This window comes from Chelonoidis abingdonii, chromosome 5 (assembly GCF_003597395.2).
Source record: "Chelonoidis abingdonii isolate Lonesome George chromosome 5, CheloAbing_2.0, whole genome shotgun sequence".
NCBI lineage: Eukaryota > Metazoa > Chordata > Testudines > Testudinidae > Chelonoidis > Chelonoidis abingdonii.
The window spans coordinates 75,857,594-75,879,006 of NC_133773.1; the positions used below are offsets into that span (position 1 = coordinate 75,857,594).

At 39.1% G+C, this 21,413-nt stretch overlaps 1 protein-coding gene across 1 annotated transcript in view; it reads right to left on the minus strand.

Annotated features, from left to right (window-relative positions):
- Nucleotides 1-21,413, minus strand: part of GLRA3 (glycine receptor alpha 3) — a 140,256-nt gene that overhangs the window by 100,773 nt on the left and 18,070 nt on the right. The window contains exon 2 of the mRNA XM_032780174.2: nt 3,609-3,736. Coding sequence (XP_032636065.1) covers nt 3,609-3,736 — 128 coding nt within the window. The remainder of the gene's footprint in view (nt 1-3,608; nt 3,737-21,413) is intronic.

Sequence of the window (21,413 nt, forward strand, 5' to 3'; positions counted from 1 at the left end):
AGTTGTATATTGACCTGACTTTGTGGCTGGTCCTTTGGGATCAGAAGAATCTTTTATTTGATTAAATTGATTTTAAAGGTCCACTCATCTTTAAGTCTAGTGTTTTTGGTGGTGATACAAGGACTAGAATGCCAGGGGAAACTGCTTTTCTGACTTCTTGTTAGCCAGAAGTTTACTTTCGTTGCTGGTTTGGTATAATTTATGGGAGAATAACCACCAGTTTTGGAGTGTGTCTGCCCTATTTCTAAGCAGTTTGTCCTGAATTTGTTATTCTCAGTTGTGACCCACAGAGGCAGGGTTACAATGACTCATTGCATTATTCCTGAAATAGCTACAGCTCATCCCTTCACATTCCTATGTACAAAAGGCCTGTTCATGACAGAGAGCCTGATCCTGAGCATCTAACTTGTTGAAAATTCTGTATTCAGACATTGACAGCTTTGAATAGATAAAGACTTCAGGACTGGACCCAGATTTGGAAGACAGTGATGCATTCATACCTAGTGCTTTTCACCACAACTGAAGGAGTGGAAAAAACATAACATGAACTCCAAAGGCAAGAGTCCCTCTCCTCCTCTCATTGAGTGAGGCACTTCCTATGGTCAATTTTGGCATAGTCTTAAATATTCTATAATTAAGACAAGCTTTTACCAGGGATTCTTCTTGTGTATTCTCATCCATACCCAAAGATGTTTCCAAATTTCCATATTTAGAGTTAGAACTAATATTGGACTTCTTTGAAAATATTGCTTAATCCTTCTCTTCTACTAAACAAAAACATAATTATCTTGTGTATTGTTTCACAAACAAAAAGCAGTCAGAAACAAAAAGTGTAATTATGAAGATTAAGTATGACATGCAGTTGGTAGTCAAAGAATATAGTATCTTCTGTGTCTAGGAATTTTAATATAAAGAGATTCAAATTCTAGTTATACCAGGGTTGATAGTCTGAGATTTCATACTAGTACTTGTTTCATATCTTAATTGTTGCTAAATTACAAAGTCCAAGTGGCATGAAGTTCCACTTGTTCACACTTGTTCTTATAATAATAATAGCAAGAAAGTGGCAAAGTAGTTTAAGGAGATATTTATTAGCAATAGATCTGAATCTTTCTTGGCAAATTTATTCAAATTGCATAGCTGTCTAGAAAATTTACAGAGTACACTTTTAAGAAACAGCAAATCAATGTTGAATTAAGTTTTTGTCTCTTTACAGTCAGATGGTTACCAAAAAAAGGTCTCCTAGTCCTTTGAATTTTACATTCAAGAAGCACCATACTGAATCCACTAATTGCTAAACATCTGCCCCTTTCACACTGTAGCCTCCTCAGAAGATTGTGATTACATGGTGCCCATGACAAATACCAAAATCCAATCCCCAAAGGAATTGCTAAGTTATAAGATCCTTGCTTTTATATACTCTGGCAAGGCATCTTCTCTGTCTCACCAACCTCAGTTGCTTTTAGCCTTCGCAAGACAGGCTTAGGGTAAAACAGTCCCTCTTGGCTGAACAGAGGCAGTCGGCGCCTTCTCTCAGCCAGTCTTTTATGCTTGTTTTTCTCCCTTATGGGAGGGAATGCAGCCTCCCCTCATGGTGAGGCTTGCTATCTTGCTGCTCCTCACCTACTGGCAGCTTGACTACCCCCTCTCTCTCCCCAACAGGGGAGGGTTTAAAAAGGTCTCAAGTTCCAGCCCTTAGTTGGAATCAGCTGATCCTCATTGATCTCAGGTAACTCTCTCTCAGCTGATCCTAAATGACCTGTAGTCACCCCTCCTTAGTTGATAGAGAAGAGGGCCTTTTACCCTTCTGGGACTGTTTTCTAACCCCTACCCTTGCAGCTGTCTGTCCTGAGTTTTTACAATACTCACCCATGGAGTCTTAGAAGATTCAAAGAAAAAGAGGAAAGAGATTGCATTGCTTGGTCTTATTTGCCAGAGGTCCTCTTTTGTGCAGCACAGCTTCACCTTAGATTTAAAGTAACACTGTGCTGCACAAAAGAGGACCTCTGGCAAATAAGACCAGGCAATGCAATCTAAGACTTAGATTGAACTTGAAATTTACATGCTAAAGGGAATAGCTATAGTATATAGTTGAGAACACCTTTAATAATGGGGCAAATAAATAGAAAGATTCCACACACAGGGAAGTAATATTTTAACTAGAACTTATCTATTGTTATTGTACAAGTTCTGTATTATACCCAGGTTTTTTGCCTCCTAAGAAAGAAGCCAATAGTTTCTATTTTCTGAGACATGCAACTGGCAAACAATCAATCAATCTCTAAGGAACTTGTTTCCTAGCCATAGCAAATATTGTATATTGATCAAAATAATACATATCTTTTGGGGTGATTTGTTTGATGAATATTTTCTATACACATTTGTTGTTTAAACTAAGGTGTTAGGAACATATTCTGAGGAATTTCACTTCTACTCACCAACTGCAACTTCGACATTTCCAGATAGAAGTAAATCATTTGAGATTAGTTTTATTTACTGTTCTATCTTTTTAAGGTTGATTGACTAAGAAGCAGTTTGACAGACAACTCATTCTCCTCTTGCCAACCAGATTCACTGGGCAAACCATAGCAAAGGAAAGTAAATAAATAGCATCCAGTACCTATAACTTCAAGGTGGTAGCTAGTCAAGTTTCTGAGCGCCAGTAAAATTAAAAACATTAAAATGCATTGATGAACAAGAGGTGAGATTGAGAAGGGTGGTGAAATAGATGTTCTGAGAAGTGGAGATAACATGATGTACAGAAAATATCTTGAAAAGGGAGGAGAGAACACTTCCTGAAAACAGGAAGAAGGGCACAGATGAGGAAAAGCTAATGCAAAGGAACACTAGTGGGGGTTTTATTTGCAGGAGATTTTTTCCCTCCACACGCAATCTGTATTTGAAAAGTATTCTTTTATTTTACTGAAGGTACAGATGATTAACTTGATTAAAATATTTTTAAATTGTTTCATAAATTTATGTAGAATTCTTAAACTCTGTAAGAATGAGAATGCCCCTAAAGTTTCAACATTCTACCTAAGCAAATTGAGCGTCACAGAGCTTGTTGGAAGCCTATTAAAAGGGTGACAGAAGACTATTGGAGAGCCATAGGTACAGTCAGTGACAGGAAGAGGATATGTCCTAATGTTTTCTATCTTAAATGCATTCACCAACTACATGGTATGCTCTTTATTATTATCACTAGTATTACAGTGGTCCTAGATGCTGTATCTTGTATGGACATACAGGAAGTACTTTGGTACTAATTATTTAGATGCATGCACATCCCTATTTGATTCATGCGCATACACCAAAAATATGAAAAAAAATGTAGCTGTGACCATCTTATGTGTTCCTTTTAGTTCTTTAAGTTATACTATATACATATCATGCTAAAATATTAAAAGAATACTAAACTTTAGTAGTATTTTAGCATCTACACAAACCTCAACAAACAGTAGACCATGTTTTTGCTGAAATTTGAATGATCAAAGTCAAGGTTAGATGAGCATGGCTGAGTACATTTGTTTTGCTTTTAAATTTTCTCCAAAACACACATTTGCATCAAAGACAATGTTAAATTAACGTGAATCAGTTTTCAAAATTACCTTTGAAATTTGGTCTGATTCTTGCATCATAGCCTGACATCCTACCCATTAATTTATCCAGGAAATCAGATGGCGACATTGGCATGCTACGAGATCTTGCACTGCCTGTTTCCTTTGTGACTACCAAACTACAAATAAAAACAAAAAAGACTTTATTAGTCATAATTTCTAGCAATAATTAAGTACCTAACCACATAGTCATTTTGTCTATCAGTTTTAAAACAGATCAGTTCAAAGATAAAATTGTATTTTAAATTAAACATTAAAAATAACAGAATTATTTTAATCTGAATATGTGAAAACAGTATGATCTTATTATATCCATGGTTATATATCTATTTTTTCCCTAAATATCTGACAAACTGGATTGTGATCACATTTTTTGTGTGTTGAGGCTTCTCAAAATTAACCATATTTCCCAGGGGCTGCTCCAGGCCCCAGCACGCCAAGCGTGTGCTTAGGGCGGCATGCTGCAGGGAGGAGGGGGCTCTGCCGGGACCAGTGGACCCTCCGCAGGCATGCCTGCAGGAGGTCCACCGGAGCCGCGGGACCAGCGACTGGTAGAGTGCCCCCCATGGCATGCCGCCGTGCTTGGGGCAGCGAAATGTCTAGAGCCACCCCCATATTTCCAAACAGCCCTAACTGATTTGCTCCACAAAATTGCAATAGTAAATAACAATGTCAGCTACACAAATATCTATACATCTGGAATGCTATGATTTTGAAAGTGCTCTGTGATTAATCTTTTTAACTGGGTTCTTTATAATGGAAACTTGCATTAGAGAAACTTAGATTGGGATCTTTCATGTTACTTTGAACAGATACACCCCTTTTTTGTATCATTGATTGAATGTTTGATGATGATATCTATGCAGATGAAACCAGGTAATTCATTGGCAAATTTTGTTCCATAACATTATCAATGAGGTTCATTTTCCTTTAAAATAGAAGTGACTACTGCTGTGGAAGAATAACTTAATGAAAGGAACTATCTTAGGGCAAACTTCTCCTTTCAGGTTCACATGGCAAACGTCATCTCCTAAAGTCTGCACTGTCTAGATATATGTAACATCCATTGACATTCTAAAGAGTGCTCTGCACATATCAAGAGAGCAGTATATAAGCACAGAGATCAACCATGTGGATCCTAAAAAAAAGAAAAGAAACATAAATCAAACTGATAAATAAAATATGAAATTATAGATATATAAAATGATTGTAAATAGCACTTCTCTTTGATATGCTGTGAAACTATAACAAAATGTCTGGTTCTAGGATCCTCAGAAAAGATGAAGAGTTCTGCTGAATTACCCTGATCTCAAGTTCTAGGATAGTGCATAAAGAGATAAATCTCTTCTGCTGACTCACCCTGATGTCAGACAATTGGATCCTATTAGTGTCAGCTGATTATCAGATAAGGATTTACATGTCTCTTCAAGGCAGAAGAAACTAAGGATAGGAATTGAAAACCCATAGGGACCTTCAAAATCATTAAAATCTTAGGCTGAGGTTTACATAGCTTAGCAATAAATGAATCCTCAGCAAGGGAGTGAGTTTGGACCAGATTCTGTATGTGAACTGCTTTAGGAGAAAATTGAGATTGCCAGTTTGTTACAGAAACTTTGTTTTTTCTTTCAAATTTAAAATTTCTGTGGACACATTTATTTGTCCCCTAATTATTGATTGCATAGCTAAAACACTTCTGTGGTCTTCAGTCATATGTTTTGTTTACAGCATGAAGAGCTATAATGTTTTATTGAACTGAACAATCTGCCCCAGAATTGGAAATTTGGATCTTAAGGTCTAAAGACATAAAAACCAATATTAATCTTTCTTCACTGGACCAAATTTTCTATCCAACACGTTTAGGATTTTATCACTGAACAGTTAAAAACTTCTAGACATCTCTTCTTATTAAGGAAGTTGTTATTGTTGTTGGTCTTTTTTAATTAAAAGAACTTGTAATTTAAACTTTTCAATATGTAGTACAAAGAGCAGCACTGTAGTGACGATCAAGGAGTTATAAATATCAAACGGCTTCCTGGAAACCTAGATTTATCGCACTGACAAGAAATATATATTGCTTTGAGTTGGAAAAAAGGCTAGTTGGTCATTTAGTCTACCATCTGCATAAGGGTAGGATTGTTTTCGTTATCCCTAAGCCAGTCTTGATAAGTGGGTGTCAAGCCCAGCGTTGAATATCCAGTGATGGTGATTCTACAATTTCCTTTGGTAGCTAGCTTAGTTGTGTATTTCTTCCTGTAGCTAGAAAAGTTTTTTTTTAATATAGCATTTAACATAAATTTTCCCTGGTGCAGTTTAGACCCATTACTGTGTGTCCTTTTCAAGTACCAATGATATTTTTATCCTCTTTCCAATATTCCTTATGGACTTGATTCACCACTGTCTTACATCTTGAGTAATCATTGTGCAAAGGGAGTGATAAATGGTTGTAAAGCGAAACAAATCAAACCCCCACAACAACCACTTTGCACAATTGTACACACTTTGACTGCACTAGACAGTGAAGAATCAAGCCCAGTGGGAGGTCTTAAACTGATATGCCCTTTGGGTCGCAGGGGTTTTGTTTTGGTTTTTCTCCGCTTTGAACATTCTTTAGTATGTTTGTCTTTTTAAAACTGTACTGCCCAAAACTGAAAGAAGTACTCCAAATTGAAGGGTAACTAATGTTGAATAGAGAAGAATATATATTTGATTTCCTAATGATTCTCTCAATATAGCATTGGCCTTATTGTAACATGATCATGGTTGTTGAGTAATATTTAATGTAGTCATTTAAAAACTTAAGATCTCTTTCAGTGATTCTGTTGCCCAGCCTATATTCTGACATAATCGAAATTGGTATATTAAATATAGGTGATATATGTAGTGTAAATAAGTTCTATTTTAATTCATTCCTTTCCAAAAAGGTTTCTCTGGATTTCAATAGGACATTCTCCCGAGTAAGCACTGAAGGATATTTTTCTTTAAGAATAACTTTACTTTAGAACATATATTTTAAAGAAATTTGTGTGGACAAATACTAGTTGAACAGTAAAACACCTGCTGAATTCAGTAGGACCAGGACTGGTATAGTAGATCAAAAGTGGGGTCTTAGATCTTAGTAGCTATGCCTGCGCTGAAGCTGGAAAGTATCATTCTCAGCCTGGATAGACAGATTAGCACTAGCACTGCTTGAGCTACTATGCTAAAATTATTAGTGTGATACTGCAGCCCGGGCAGCAGCTTGGGCTAGCAGCCCCAAGTCCAAGCCCACCCGATGCGCTGAGTCCAAACTTGGGTGACTAACCTAAGCCACTGCCTGTGCTGTAGCATCCGCAGGCTATTTTAGTGCACTTGCTCTGTTCAAGGTGTCTAACCATGCAACTGTCTAACCATGCTGGGAACCACACCTTCCAGCTGCAGTATAGACATTCCCAATGAGACCTAACTGGTGTAACTCTGGGCTTGTCTACGTTTTAAAAAAAAAGTTAAGGTTGCAAAATCAAACACTCAAAACTCTTCAAAAATGCCAGAATAAAATGCCCTGTGCCTTGTGTGTAATCTCCAATTACATAATCACATACTGTATTTTCCATAGGACTCCTGCCTCATTCGGTGTACAGAACAGACAGTACACTGAGAAAGAATCAGGTTTGTGTGGCAAATGAGACTGTTGTGTGTAGTATCTCCACCTCATTTGTGATAGAAGTTGGAAGACGTAGTAAATGAGACAGGATTGCAGGAAAAGAGAGATCAGCTGTTGGTTGAGGTTTCCATTATCTTGGACTGTAATATCATAAAAACAGTTAGTCATGCAGGACTGTAGTTGTATCTGAACCAGAACTGAAAAAATTGTTCCTGCCTTTTGTGGATCTAGTATAGAAGCTAAAGCATAGGGATAGCTTCTGAATAAGGGATTTAAATACGATCCCCTATCCCTCTGCTGCAATTTAATTAGAAAGGGCTCAGATTCCAGGTCCTGTTTTGACCCATTCCTGAAAAAAGAATATTACATCATATGGATATAGTGAGGCTTAATTAAAGTTTATAAAACACTTTGGAAAAAAGTCAGAAGAAAAATAATACTTGAATATCACTACATATTTTCATATACAGACACGAGATATTATATTATTATAATGATAAATAATGCTTTGCACTTGCATAGTGCCTTTCATGTCAGGATCTGAAAGTTCTTTAAAAACCTGAATTAGCATAATACCATTGTAACATAGGAATTATTCCTATTTTACAGATAGGAAAACTGAAACCCAGTTTTAATGACTTGCCCAAACTCACACAAGAATTGTGTGGCAAGGCCAACAGTAGAACACAGTTCTTCTGGTTGTTAGTCCTGTGCCTTAATAACAAGACCACATAGTGTAGGCCTAGTCATTTTAATAACACCATTGCAGGTCACTTTTACTTATTGTAACACTGGCTGGTGGTGCAGTAGAAAATACAGTTAGAGGCATGGTATTTTTGACAGGAAAAAACAAAAAGTACAGAGGAAAAATATAAGGAAATAATGAAATATGCATTGCCCCTGGATACTCCACTGTTAAGAATTCCTCAGTTATGTCGCACGTTGTCTCTAAAAATAAGCCTCTGTTTGCTAAGTGGCTGCACGCTATGAATATATTCTCCCTTCACTCAATATGAATATAGCTCCCATTAGTATTAATGGATGCTCAGCACACACATCAACAAGAGAATAATCTTCCCTTCACTACACACAGCTACTGTACATTTGCAGGAATGACTTTCTGCACATCTACAGAGAATACAGATTCTCTCTTAGTCTCTGAGCTGGTTCTTTCAAGAATTTAATATCTCTCTGTTTCCCCAATGGCCAGGGTTATAAGAATTTAGAGTGATCAAAACTTTACATTCCATGGGGCATTCAAAAGCAAGGTACATAAGATTGTTGCATAAATTTAAAAAAATGCAACTTTAAATCACCAGCATATGACAGAAATTTAACACTAATTGTTTCTTTCCTAACTTCCCAGTGCCTCAGCATTTAGTAGAGACACCACACTTAGGAGTAACAATGAGAGTAGTTCAGTCTCCATACCTATTCACTTCCTGCTACTGGGACTACCAACATAGGTGCTAATTGTGATGATGGTTTTGTGTCATGGATACCAGTCAGCTGTAGTTAAACATAACTACCAAACATACACGAGGTGGTAAAAACTTCCAGTTTAGGGCCAGATTCAAACCACTGATCTAGTTATTTATATTTCTTGAAAGTATCTTGGATATGGGTGTTTGTAAGCTAGTATCCAGAAAATGAGATTTCTCTAAGCTTAATTACCAGCTTAGATCCCGTAGTGCTGCCATCAACCAGAAATTCCAGTGTCTGGTAAACTCTGTCCCACAAAAACCTTCCCTGGGGACCCCAAGACTCAGATTCCTTGAGTCTCACAACAAAGGGGAATAAACCATTTCCCTCCCTAGGTTACCCTGGAAGACCCTTCTCCCCCACCAGTTCCCTGGTGAGTACAGAATCAATTCCCTTGAGCCTTAACTAGGAAAAAAATCAAACAGGTCTTAAAAAGCAAACTTTTAATAAAAAGAAAGAAAAAACATATAAATTGTCTCTGTAATCAAGATGAAATATTACAGGGTCTTTTAGCTTATAACAAATGGATGAACAGCCTTATCCAGGAAAAATACAATTTAAAATATTTCCAGCAAACATTTGCATATAAAGAAAAAAAAACCAAATAAAAAGACTATAACCGCCTTTTTACTTACTCACTATTTTGAAGAGATAAGAAACTGTAGCAGGGAGATTGCAGAAATCTGATTTCACCTCTAGTCCTGTCCAGGACCCAGAGAGAACAAAGTCAAACCCAAAACCCACAAACAAAGGCTTCCCTCCCTTGAGATTTGAAAGTATCTTGTTTCCTGATTGGTCCTCTGGTCAGGTGATGTTTGTTAATCCTTTCCAGGTGAAAGAGACATTAACCCTTAGCTATCTGTTTATGACACTTTAAAACTAGGCACAACGCAAAGTAGGAGAAAGACTCTGGAGTGGGGGAAGGCGAGGGTAGAGAGTGCTGTTAGAGAGGCTGGGAAGGGCCTAGAGGAAGCTCCTCATTAATGTGCTGGGAAGAAGTTGCACAAGGAAATAGAGCTTCAGAGCAGCAGTAGGAGAGGCAGCAGCTATGTAAGAGAAATTGTAAACAGGAGAAAGATAGGAGCAGCCCAGGGAAGCAGCAAGAGATTGTAAGGAACAATCTTTCCCTTCTTGTTATGAACTGGATGAAATCTCATTACGGGTTGAGTTAAAATTTGGTTCAAACTGATGCATGAATGTGCCCTTCAATTATATAGTTATAAGAGAAAGATAAAGGGGCCACACCTACAACATGGCTTAATAGAGTCTGCCCAGAAACTAGCACCATGTTGGGGGGAGATTCCACTGGATTTTGTGACCAGGTGTGTGAGAGAACACAAGAATAAATAGAGAGGCAAGAAAACCAAGCTATGGCCTGTGAGGACAGTGTGACCTGGAAAAAGCTAGAGATAGCTTTTGGGTTGGCTAAAAAGCTTTGGGGCTATAAGCTAAGAAATTGCTTTTTTTGTTTTGGGTTCCTCTTGCGTTTGGAGAAGCAGGACTTTGTACATTTCCTATAAAGAAACAAGATTGCATCAAAGAACACCAGACTCCATCAATTCTACTTCCAGCTGGAACATCCCCAGTATCTTGACATTTGACTAACTGCTTGAATCCGAAAAATGGCAACATGCCTAAAATAGTGTCCCTGGGATGGAACTCAGAGGAAAGGATGGGCCTGGGTTCCCCTTCCCCAGCAAGTAGGGAAGTTCAAACGTCAGGACTATGAGGCAAAAATCGACAAGTCCCAGACGAGGCAAAGGGCTTGACACAAAGGCTCATCAGACTTTGGGTATTTTATGTTTGTATTTTTCTGCTAACCTGGAAGGGGAACTGAATTTTAAAGATAATTTTGGTGGATGGCTGGGCCACAGAAACTGCAGATTACCATAGAACCAATATAGCAGAAAATAGAGGCTGATAGAATACAAGAATGCCTGTGTCATAGTTTGAGGGAGTGCTCTGACAGTGAGTTCCCCCCATTATGCCATCCTTTCCCTAACAACTGGAAGAAAAGGAGATGAACAATTCAGCTTGCCTTGAAGGTTAACGAGGTTGGGTTTTGACAGAAAGAAAAAGGGAGAGCATCCTGAAATAAAGGACCTTACATGGAAAATATTCCACCAACATACGCCTCTGTTTTGAACCGAGACTGTTAGCTCGAACACCTTGCTGATTGCAATGACAATGAAATTACATGTGGAGAGGGAAGGTCCCTCAAGTAGCCAGGACCCAGACTCTTTAGAGCCTTTCAGGTCAACATCAGCATCCTAATGACGACCTAGAAATTGAGAGTTGACTTACTAATGATCTATAAGTACCAACGTAGAAAGAACATTTCTGATTAAAAGGATAAAAGGCACAACAAAATCCAGTGACTGGACACTGAAACTAGACAAGTTCAGGTTAGAGATAAGGGGGATGTTTTTAACAGTGAGGTAATTAATCATTGTAATAATTTACCTAAGGATGTAGTAGATTATCCCTGCCCCCTCATTTCTATTCAGAGCTGAATATAGTGTCAATCTCAAATTTACTGAAAGGGATAACTTTTAGGACTCGGTGAGCCATTATACCCTAATTAGTTCCCTCAGAATCTGTCACACCTCAGTTGTGAAGGACAATATAAAAACTATTAAATAATTTAACTTATAGCTTCATTGGTAGTTTCCTCTTTCTTTTCTAATAAATTACTTCTGCATTGTATTTTGGAAATTTTATGCCTATATTTGTACTGTGTGTCAATTTATCCATGTCTTTATCATTATGATTTTTTTTATCAGGTAAACATAGCTTAGTTCTCCCCATTAGTATCTTAAGAACAGATTCTTTGAGCCATTGAAAAAGTTATAAATATTTGTGTTTTAAAGTACAGTGTTGACTGCAGAACCATCTTGTTATGCTGCTGTGCATATAACAATGGATCAATGGCTTTTTCATTTTATTATTTAGCATGTTCCTTGGAACAGCAAGTGTAAATCAAGGCCCTGGAGCTATGGGAACTTTATTTTGTGGTTCATTTTATTCTACTGATCTTTGAATGCTTTTAATACAGTGTATATTAAAAAGGTTTACAGAGCAGCTCAAGGAAATTAATTACGTACTCGTGGGGAAGTGACTGTATGCAAAAGCTGCAGCCAGCCATGATGCATTCAACTGCATCTCACAAACAGCAGTACCAAAAGCATTTCTGCAAATTAATCTGAGCTGATATTAATTTATCGGATCACTCATGATTAAAATAATGATTGCATTGATTTAATTCTGAGGATACTTCCCTTGATTCTATGGTTGTAGTGAGTATAATGGTGACAAAATTCATCAATATTATATAAAATGTGCCTAAGAAAAGAACACTTTCAGCAGGCCCTTTTTTAATGAAATCCAGCAATCTGATTGCAACTGCTTAGTTTCTCACAATAATTATTTAAATATAATATTCACAGTCAAGCAAACTGGTTTGAGTCAATAACTGCTGCATAAATAATCTCCAGAGACTGATATAATCAAAGTTACTGTATGATATAAACTAAGCTATGGAATAACTAGTGATCCATACTGATAAAAGGCATGAAAACATCATACAAGAAAACTGTAAAAGGAGACTCAGTAATAGCAGATATACAACAAAAACAAATGTTAACCCCATTATTTGCTACAGTAGAAATAGTCAAAATATGTAAACCTTCTGTTTCTGACCAACATGCAGATTTGATTTTTGTTGTTATTGTTTGGAAACATGAGGTCTGGGCACGTATTTGACTTTTCAAAGTCCATCTACCCCATCTTGTCAATTGGTGGCTGCATATGTGCGTTGTGCTGTGCCAGCTCTCTATAGACAGCTGGCACAGCAGATCTTGATCCAACTTCCCAAAGAGACCACAGACTTGGTTCATCAGCGAAGACACTCAGCCAGGTTTATTGGTCAACAAAGCACGGTCCTAGCTTCCCAGATCAATGTCTACAGTTACACTGGTACATGCATGCCTGTTACAATGGACTTGGCTCAGTGAACAGTGGGGTTTTCTATTCCCTCCTAGGCTATGGAAAGACACCCCCTTCTGCGACCTCGCTTTTATACACTGATAGAAACAATTGGGATGCATTCGCAGCCAGTACAGCTACTGGAAAAGTCTGTTCACATGTCTGGGGATGGAGCGGGAATCCTCCAGGGACATCTCCATGAGGCTCTCCTGGAGGTACTCTGAAAGCCTTTGCAGAAGGTTCCTGGGGAGGGCTGCCTTATTTCGTCACCCACAGTAGGACACTTTACCACGCCAAGCCAGTAGCAAGTATTCTGGAATCATTGCAGCACAAAGCATGGCAGCGAATGGTCGTGGGTTTTGGTCACAATCAAGCAACATTCAGTCTATATCTTTCTGTGTTAGCCTCAGGAGAGTGATATGATTCATGGTCACCTGGATGAAATAGGGGAATTTTTGTAAGGGAACCGTAAAAGGACCCCGTTCCTGCTGGACTGTTTGTACTTGGCCAAAAGGGATCATCCCAGGGAATAGCCACACGGCAAGGGGGAGGGGTGAAGGGATCGTCCCAGAGAATAGCCACGCCGTGCGGTGGGGGTAGGTGTGTGCTGCACATCCACCCGAAAACCGCAGCCCCTCCTTTTAAATATGAAAACCAACCCATTGCTTGCTCTGGAAAAGGAGGGTGCTGCAGTTTGAAAATATTCCCACATGTTATGAAGGTGTAGGAAGCCAACCCCATGTCTCAAAAGGCTTACCATGGCTGCCTGGAAACCGAATTCTGTTGCCCAGCCATGTGTGTTGTGTCACCATACTGGCAGGTGCTCATAATAAAAGGCAAAATGCAGCCTTCTACCTAAAGCACATATGCTGTCTGCTGTGAATTGTTTGATTCACTGTGAAAGTCTATTTATGTTCTCAGAAATGTATCATCTTAAATTTTACTCTCCCTTTTTATCTCCCCCCAGTGCAAATGTTTCTGTGCTCCCCCACCATCTCCATCCCTGAGGTTATCTCAGATTAGAAGGCAAAAAAACCCCACACTCATGATGACATGTTTTCTGAGCTCATGCAGTCCTTCCACACTGATAGAGCACAGCATGGAGGCATTCAGTGGCAGAAGCCAGGAAAGAAGTAAGTGAGTATGAAGAGCAGAGGCAGGACACAATACTGAGGCTAATGGGGGAGCAAACAGACATGATGAAGCATCTGTTGAAGCTGCAAGAAATCCAACAAGAGCACAGACTCCCCAATGCATCCACTGTATAACTGCATGGCCTCCTCCCCAAGTTCCATATCTGCATCACCCAGATGCCCAAGAACATGGGGAGTGTGGGGGAGGAGGTTCCGGGCACCCAGCCACTCCACTCCAGAGAATGACCCAAGCAACAGAAGGCTGTCATTCAAACAGTTTGATTTTTAGTGTGATTACAATAAACATATGGCCTTGTCCTTCCCTCCTCCCACACCCCATTCAGGCTATCTTGTCCGTTATCTCATTTATGTTTTAATTATTAAAAAAAGAATGCATGGTATCAAAACAATAGTTACTTTATTTTGAAGGTGGGACGGTGATTGGCTTACTGGGAATTAAAATCAATAAAGGGGGTGGGTTTGCATCAAGGAGAAACACACACAACTGTCACACCGAAGCCTGGCCAATCATTACACTGGTCTTCAAAGCCTGTCTGATGTGAAGCACACCTTGTTTTGCTCTTCTAATTGTCCTGGTGTCTGGCTGCTCAAAATCGGATGCCAGGCGATTTGCCTCAACCTCCCACCCTGCCATAAACATCTCCCTCTTACTCTCATAGATATTGTGGAGTACACGGCAAGCAGCAATAACAATGGGAATGTTGGTTGCACTGAGGTCTGACCTAGTCAGCAAACAGCACCAGTGAGCTTTTAAACATCCAAAGTTACATTCTACCACCATTCTGTACTTGCTCAGCCTATAGTTGAACAGCTCCTGACTACTGTCCAGGCTGCCTGTGTAAGGCTTCATGAGCCATGGGAGCAATGGGTAAGCTGGGTCCCCAAGGATAACAATTGGCATTTCAACATCCTCAACAGTAATTTTCTGGTCTGGGAAGTAAGTCCCTTTTTGCAGCTGCTCAAACAGCCCGGGATTCCTAAATATGCGAGCGTCATGCACCTTTCCCGGCCATCCTACATTGATGTTGGTGAAATGTCCCTTGTGATCCACCAGTGCTTGCAGTACCATTGAGAAGTACCCCTTGTGGTTCACGTACTGGTTGGCAAGGTGGTCCAGTGCCAAGATGGGGATATGCGTTCCATCTATCACCGCACCCCACAGTTAGGGATCCCCATTGCAGAAAAGCCATCCAATATGACCTGCACATTTCCCAGAGTCACTACCCTTGATAACAGAACATCAATGATTGTATTGGCTACTGGGATCACAGCAGCCCCCACAGTAGGATTGTCCACTCCAAATCGATTTCCGGCTGACCAGTAGCAGTCAGGTATTGCAAGCTTCCACAGGGCTATCGCCACTCGCTTCTCAACTGTCAGAGCAACTCTCATCTTGGTATTCCTGCACTTCAGAGTGGGGGAGAGCAACTCATGGAGTTCCAGGAAAGTGGCCTTACGCATGCAAAAGTTTCACAGCCACTGGGAATCATCTCATACCTGCAACACTATGTGGTCCCACCAGTCTGTGCTTGTTTGCCTGGCCCAGAATTGGTGTTCCACTGCATCAACCAGCTCCACTGCCACCAGAATGTCCCAACTGCCACAGCCTGTGCTTTCAGGCACATCTATATCCATGTCCTCATCAAAATCTTCCTCGTGCTGACGTCTCTTAGCCTGGTTCTGCACATACTGCAGTATAATGTGTGAGGTATTTACACTGCTCACAAGAGTAGTGGTGACGGTGAGCTGAGCGGGCTCCATGCTTGCTGTGGTGTGGCATCTGCATGGGTAACCCAAGAGAAAAGGCACAAAACAATCTGCCGTTGCTTTCACGGAGGGAGGGGCGACTGACGATATGTACCCAAAACCACCTGCAACAATGTTTTTGCCCCATCAGGCATTGGAAGCTTAACCCAGAATTCCAATGGGCAGCGGAGAGTGCGGGAACTGACAGTTAGCTACCCACAGTGCACCACTCTGTAAGTTGATAATAGCCATGGTAGTGAAGGCAAATTCCCCCGACATAATGCGCTTAGTGGGGGACATATGCAATCGACTGTACAAAATTGATTTCTAAAAATCAACTTCTATAAAATCAACCTAATTTTGTAATATAGACATACCCAAAGAGAGCAACTTTGGCTAAAATGATCATGGATCAATGATGAAATAAAGGCATTAGGAACAAAAAAGCAATATCCCCATAAATGAAAGGGAAAGGGAATAGATAGCAATCAATACAAACTAGAAGTTATGAAAGTGAAAAAAATTGATAAAGGAACCCAAAAACATCAGGGCAAAATCCATGGCTGACAGAGTTAAGGACAATTAAAGGGACACTTTTTTACATATATTAGGAACAAAAGAAATCCTAGCAATAGTATCCCCACTGCTGAGTAACTACAGGTCATTTAGCCTGAGCAAAGTAATGGTAAAAATGGTACATGACTGAATTAGTAAAAAAATTAAAGGATAGGAATATAATTAATGCCAGTCGACATGCTTTTATGGAAACTAAGTTGAACAAAACTGATTTCATTCTTACATGAGATCACAAGCTTGGTTAATAAAGGTAACTGCACTAATGTAACATTTTGTCTGTTGTTAAAAATTTGTCTTCATCCCACATAACATTCTGATTAAAAAGTTAGCACTATACTATTTTAAGAGCACGTATTAAATGGATTAAGACCTGGTCAACTGACAGTCTCAAAAAGTAGTCGTCATTGGGGAATCATCATTAAATAGGGGTAGTTCTAGTGGGTTTCATAGGGCTCGGTACAAAGGCTGACACCATTCAACATTGTCATCAATGATGTGAAGTAAATATAAAATGACAGCTGATAAATATATATAGATGACACAAAGATTAGTGAAATGATGATAATGGTGGCAGGGCACTCATGTAGAGCAATCTGGATCACTTGGTAGGCTGGATCCATTCAAAGAAAAGGAGTTTTAATACAGCCAAATGCAAGGTTATATCTCTAGGCACAAGAAATGCAGGCCGTACGTACAGAATGGGAGGGTTGGGAATGTATCTTGGAAACGTGATACAGTGACTCAGTAAAGAATTCAGAAGAATTTACAAGAAACTGAAAATAAGCTTCCAGTGAAATGCTGTGGCAAAAAGGGCTAAGGAGATCCTTGGATGTATAACAGAGGAAGTAGGAATAGGAAGGTGATTTTACCACTGTATATGTCATTGGTGAAATCGATACTAGAATACTGTGGACAGTTTTGGTGTTTGTATTTTAAAAAGGGCGTTGAAAAAATTGAGAGGCTAGAGAGAAGAGCCACCAAAATTATTTGAGGGCTAGAGAAAATGACTTAGGGTCAGAGACTTAAAGAGCATGATTTGTTTAACTTATGAAATAGAACATCAATAGGTGATTTACTTTGTCTATGGGTACTGTCAGGGAGAAAATCTCAAGAATTAAACAGCTCTTTAATTCAGTGGAGAAAACCATAACAATACCCAATGGTTAGAAACTGAAGCCAGACAAAATCAAATTAGAAATTAGTCACAAATACTTTATAAGCAGCAAAGAATCCTGTGGCACCTTATAGACTAACAGACGTTTTGGAACATGAGCTTTCACGGGTGAATACCCACTTCGTCAGATGCTTTATAGTGAGGCTGATTAACCATTGGAACAAACTACCAATGAAAGTGCTTTATTCTCCAGCTCTTGGTGTGTCTTCAAATCATGACTGGATGCCTTTTTGGAAGATATGTTTAGCAAAACACAAGTTGTTGGGCTCAATACAGGGGTAACTGGGTAAAATATCATGGACTTTAAGACTAGACCAGATATTAGACATAGCTGATCTTACCATCCCTTCTGGCTTTAAACTTTATGAATCTTCAAGAGTTCTATATTACTCAATTCCTCAAAATATCTTCCTACATCTCCCCAAGCGCAACCCCCGCCCTCCCACCCGCAAAATAAAAACCCTGCTGGTTTCTCTAGCTAAAACCAGCTCTTACCCCGTCTTCCTACCAAAACTGTTCTGCCACTCTCCAACTCCCATTCTGGCATACCAGACACCCTGCTACCCCAAACCAGAATGGTTCCCAAGGAATTGCATAGGAACTGCTGATGCCATTTCTAGAATGTTCTGGTTGCTTTGAGAAAACCTCCTCCCCCCATCTCCACACTTAAAAAAAAAATCAGCAGATCATTTTTTTTCTTAATGAAGTTATACACTGCTTGTATTAAGGCAACAGGAACAACAATGCCAGATACAAGCATACATTTTAACAAGAAAATACTTTATGAAGGTATAGAGTTTTAGTTATGAGCTTTAATTAGATTTACATGGAAAGCAGGATTGAAATACTTTTATTTCACATTTCATTAATTGAAATAGATCTCAAAAGTTAACAATGCCCCAGCTTTTCTGCTGTGTTAGAGTCACTCTGTGCTGTGCAGTCAGCACAAAACAGTGGCTACAGCTGGCATACCTAGCCACAGGTATATCACTCTAGCATAGAGGAGTGCTTCAGTGGCATAGAATTGGCATAAAACAGTATCTGGGCTGCTCTCTATCTGTGATTTGTATGGAGCTTATTTTAATGACTGAGCAAGTGGGGGAAGGGCCAGGGCTTTCCTGCACTCCATTATCCACTATTTATATAATGGTCCACCAGGACTATACACAGCTAGGGAAATTTAGAGCAGTCTCGGAGGGAAGGGGATGTTGGAAGCAGCTGCCAATTTAGGGAAGCTTGCAAGCGAGCAAGACCACTGGGATCTGCATACAGACTTTGTAGAGAGGCTATGTCTATGGGAGGAAGACCACTACAAGGAGAACTTTACAAATCTTTTCCTTCAATCTCGCTGTATGCCTTTCTCTATTGGATACACTACTGGAGACACAGAAATCAGATTGATATTGCTTTGCACATGAACTTGAATGCGGAAATACCTTTAAATCTAGAGATAGTTCCTTTCTGCACAGCTGCTCAAAGATTTTGCATGTTTGTACCAATGTGCATGTTATGATAAAGGAGTTCATAAGAGAAGGACCTCTCTGCATGGATATGCTTTGCCACTGCCTTATCCTGTTAGCTGGGGTTGGCAGTGTAGACCCATAAACCGTGTGTGATTGGCATAACTTTCACAAACTGTCTGGCCTGATGATCTTGGGTTGAAATCAGAGAGTTTTCCTTCTCCTGAGCATGAGTGCATGCTCTCTCTCAACGTTTTTTTTTAATCATGTTTTCCTGAGTCTTCTTAAATTTTGTTTTGATTATCTTGCCCTTAAAAATCTGATGTCATTTGTATGCTATGCAATACACTGAATTTACTGATACCTCCTGTCAGATATTATAGTGGGTTTATAGATTTTTTAACTATTAACCTTTGAGGCTGAAATTTTTCCATATGTTGTCTCAGCCCAAAGGTGGATTTTTTTTTAATTTGGAAACTTTAAAGGGCAGGGACAACTACTGAAACAGTTTGTATAAATGAGATTGCACATGCATCCTTAGAAGAATTGTCTTAATATCAATAATGCATGTGGGAGGGGGAGGGGAAGAACATTTTTAAAGAGTCACATTTTAAACCGCCTCCTCCCAATTCTTCTCATCACTGGTACAGGAGAATGCCAAAACTGGAAAGTGAGTATCCAGAGCAATACTATGCTATAATAATCCCTGCCAACATAATTGTGCCAGGGGATTGTTACAAATAAGTACAATTTAGAGCAACCCCAAAGGTACTGCATGTTGTTCTGGGTGCATTCTTCAGAATCTGTCACTTATATTTCTGTTGAAAAGGCAATATACAACTATTACATTATTTACCTTGTAACTTTGTTTGTGGTTTCCTCTATCTTTTCTGAGACAATACAGATGTAATTTATTTTGAAAACCTTATATCTATACTTTTGCTAAGTGTCAAGTTATCCTCATCTTTGCCATTATGATTTTTGACAGGTAATCATGGATTCTTTCTCCCTATAAGTAGCTGAAATACAGATTCTTTGATCCATTGAAAAGGTTTAAAACACATCTTGTGATGCTGCTATGCACATAACAATGGATCAATGGCTTTTTCATTTTATTATTTAGCCTGTTCCTTGTAACAGCAAGTGTAAATCAAGGCCCTGGAGCTATGGGAACTTTATTTTGTGGTTCATTTTATTCTACTGATCTTTGAATGCTTTTAATACAGTATATATTAAAAAGCTTTACAAAACAGCTCGAGGAAATTAATTACTCATGGATGGAGTGAAAGCATAAAGGCAAAAGCTGCAGCCAGCTATTATTCACTCATCTGCATCTCACAAACAGCAGTACCAAAAGCATTTCTGCAAATTAATCTGAGCTGATATTAATTTATTGGATCACTCATGATTAAAATAATGATTACATTGATTTAATCCCAAGAATACTTCCCTTGATTCTATGGTTGCAGTGAATATAATGGTAACAAAATTCATCATTGCTAAATGAAAGGTACATAAGTAAAGAAAACACTTTCATTAAAAAAGGGCCTGCTGAAATCAGGCAATCATCTGATTGCAACTGATACCCTATAATCTGACACTATTTACATATTGTGTTCTGAAAAGTATGATAGAAAAATGTCTTGCTATGTCAACATCCTCATGTTTGATTCCTATCCTACGGCCAGTCTATCAATGAATAGCGAGTGTGTGGACAATTATGTGAGACAAGTGCAATACACATGAAGTTCTGAGAGAACAGAAGCATAGAAGAAATCAGAAAAGGAATATAAACAAAAAGGGAGCCCCCTTTGAGAATGAGTTAGGTACTGAGCAGGTAAAGCAAGATACTGAAGAGGTCAGAGTTTATACCAGAAATTAAGAACATTCCAAACACTGCTGTAGCAGTAGACTTGAACCTGCAAAAAAGAAATTCTTAAGGCAGCAAAGTCCTGTGAGATTAAAAAATGTGACAACCTAAAGCAAGAAATAACAAATGCTAAAGAGAATGGCTGTGAAAGGATCCAGGGTAGTCCAATATAAATGCATGTTCTGATTATGAATAAAAAATCATAAGGACTACACATAAAATGAAGGTAAAAGTTGATTTCAGTTTTACAAAAAATGTAGAGGGAAATGAATAATAATTTGTAACAAATAACATATCTGGCAAATGTTACCTCTTCTTATTCACAAAGGGCTCGATTCACAAGAGGGACCTAGTGGACTTAACAGCCTCTCACTCTCTCCTGCTGAAGCTCTTTCATTTTGTATAACTCATTAAATATTCATTGGGCCAGAGAGAGAATGAGTGGCTCTCTATAGCCCAGTGATTAGGGCACTGTCATAAATAGATAGGTAAGGGTTAATTTTCTTTTACCTGTAAGGGGTGGACAGGGGGGAATCAAGCACCTGACCAGAGGACCAATCAGAGAACTGGACTTTTTTTAAAGTCTGGGAGGGAAAGGGACAGTCCTGTATAACTGGGAGGGGAATGGGCAAGGGAAGTTGCCATGTCCAGTCTGTGAGGTGTGCAAAGAGGGGAAAGGAGCCTCAAGATTGGTCACGGCCCCCTCCCAT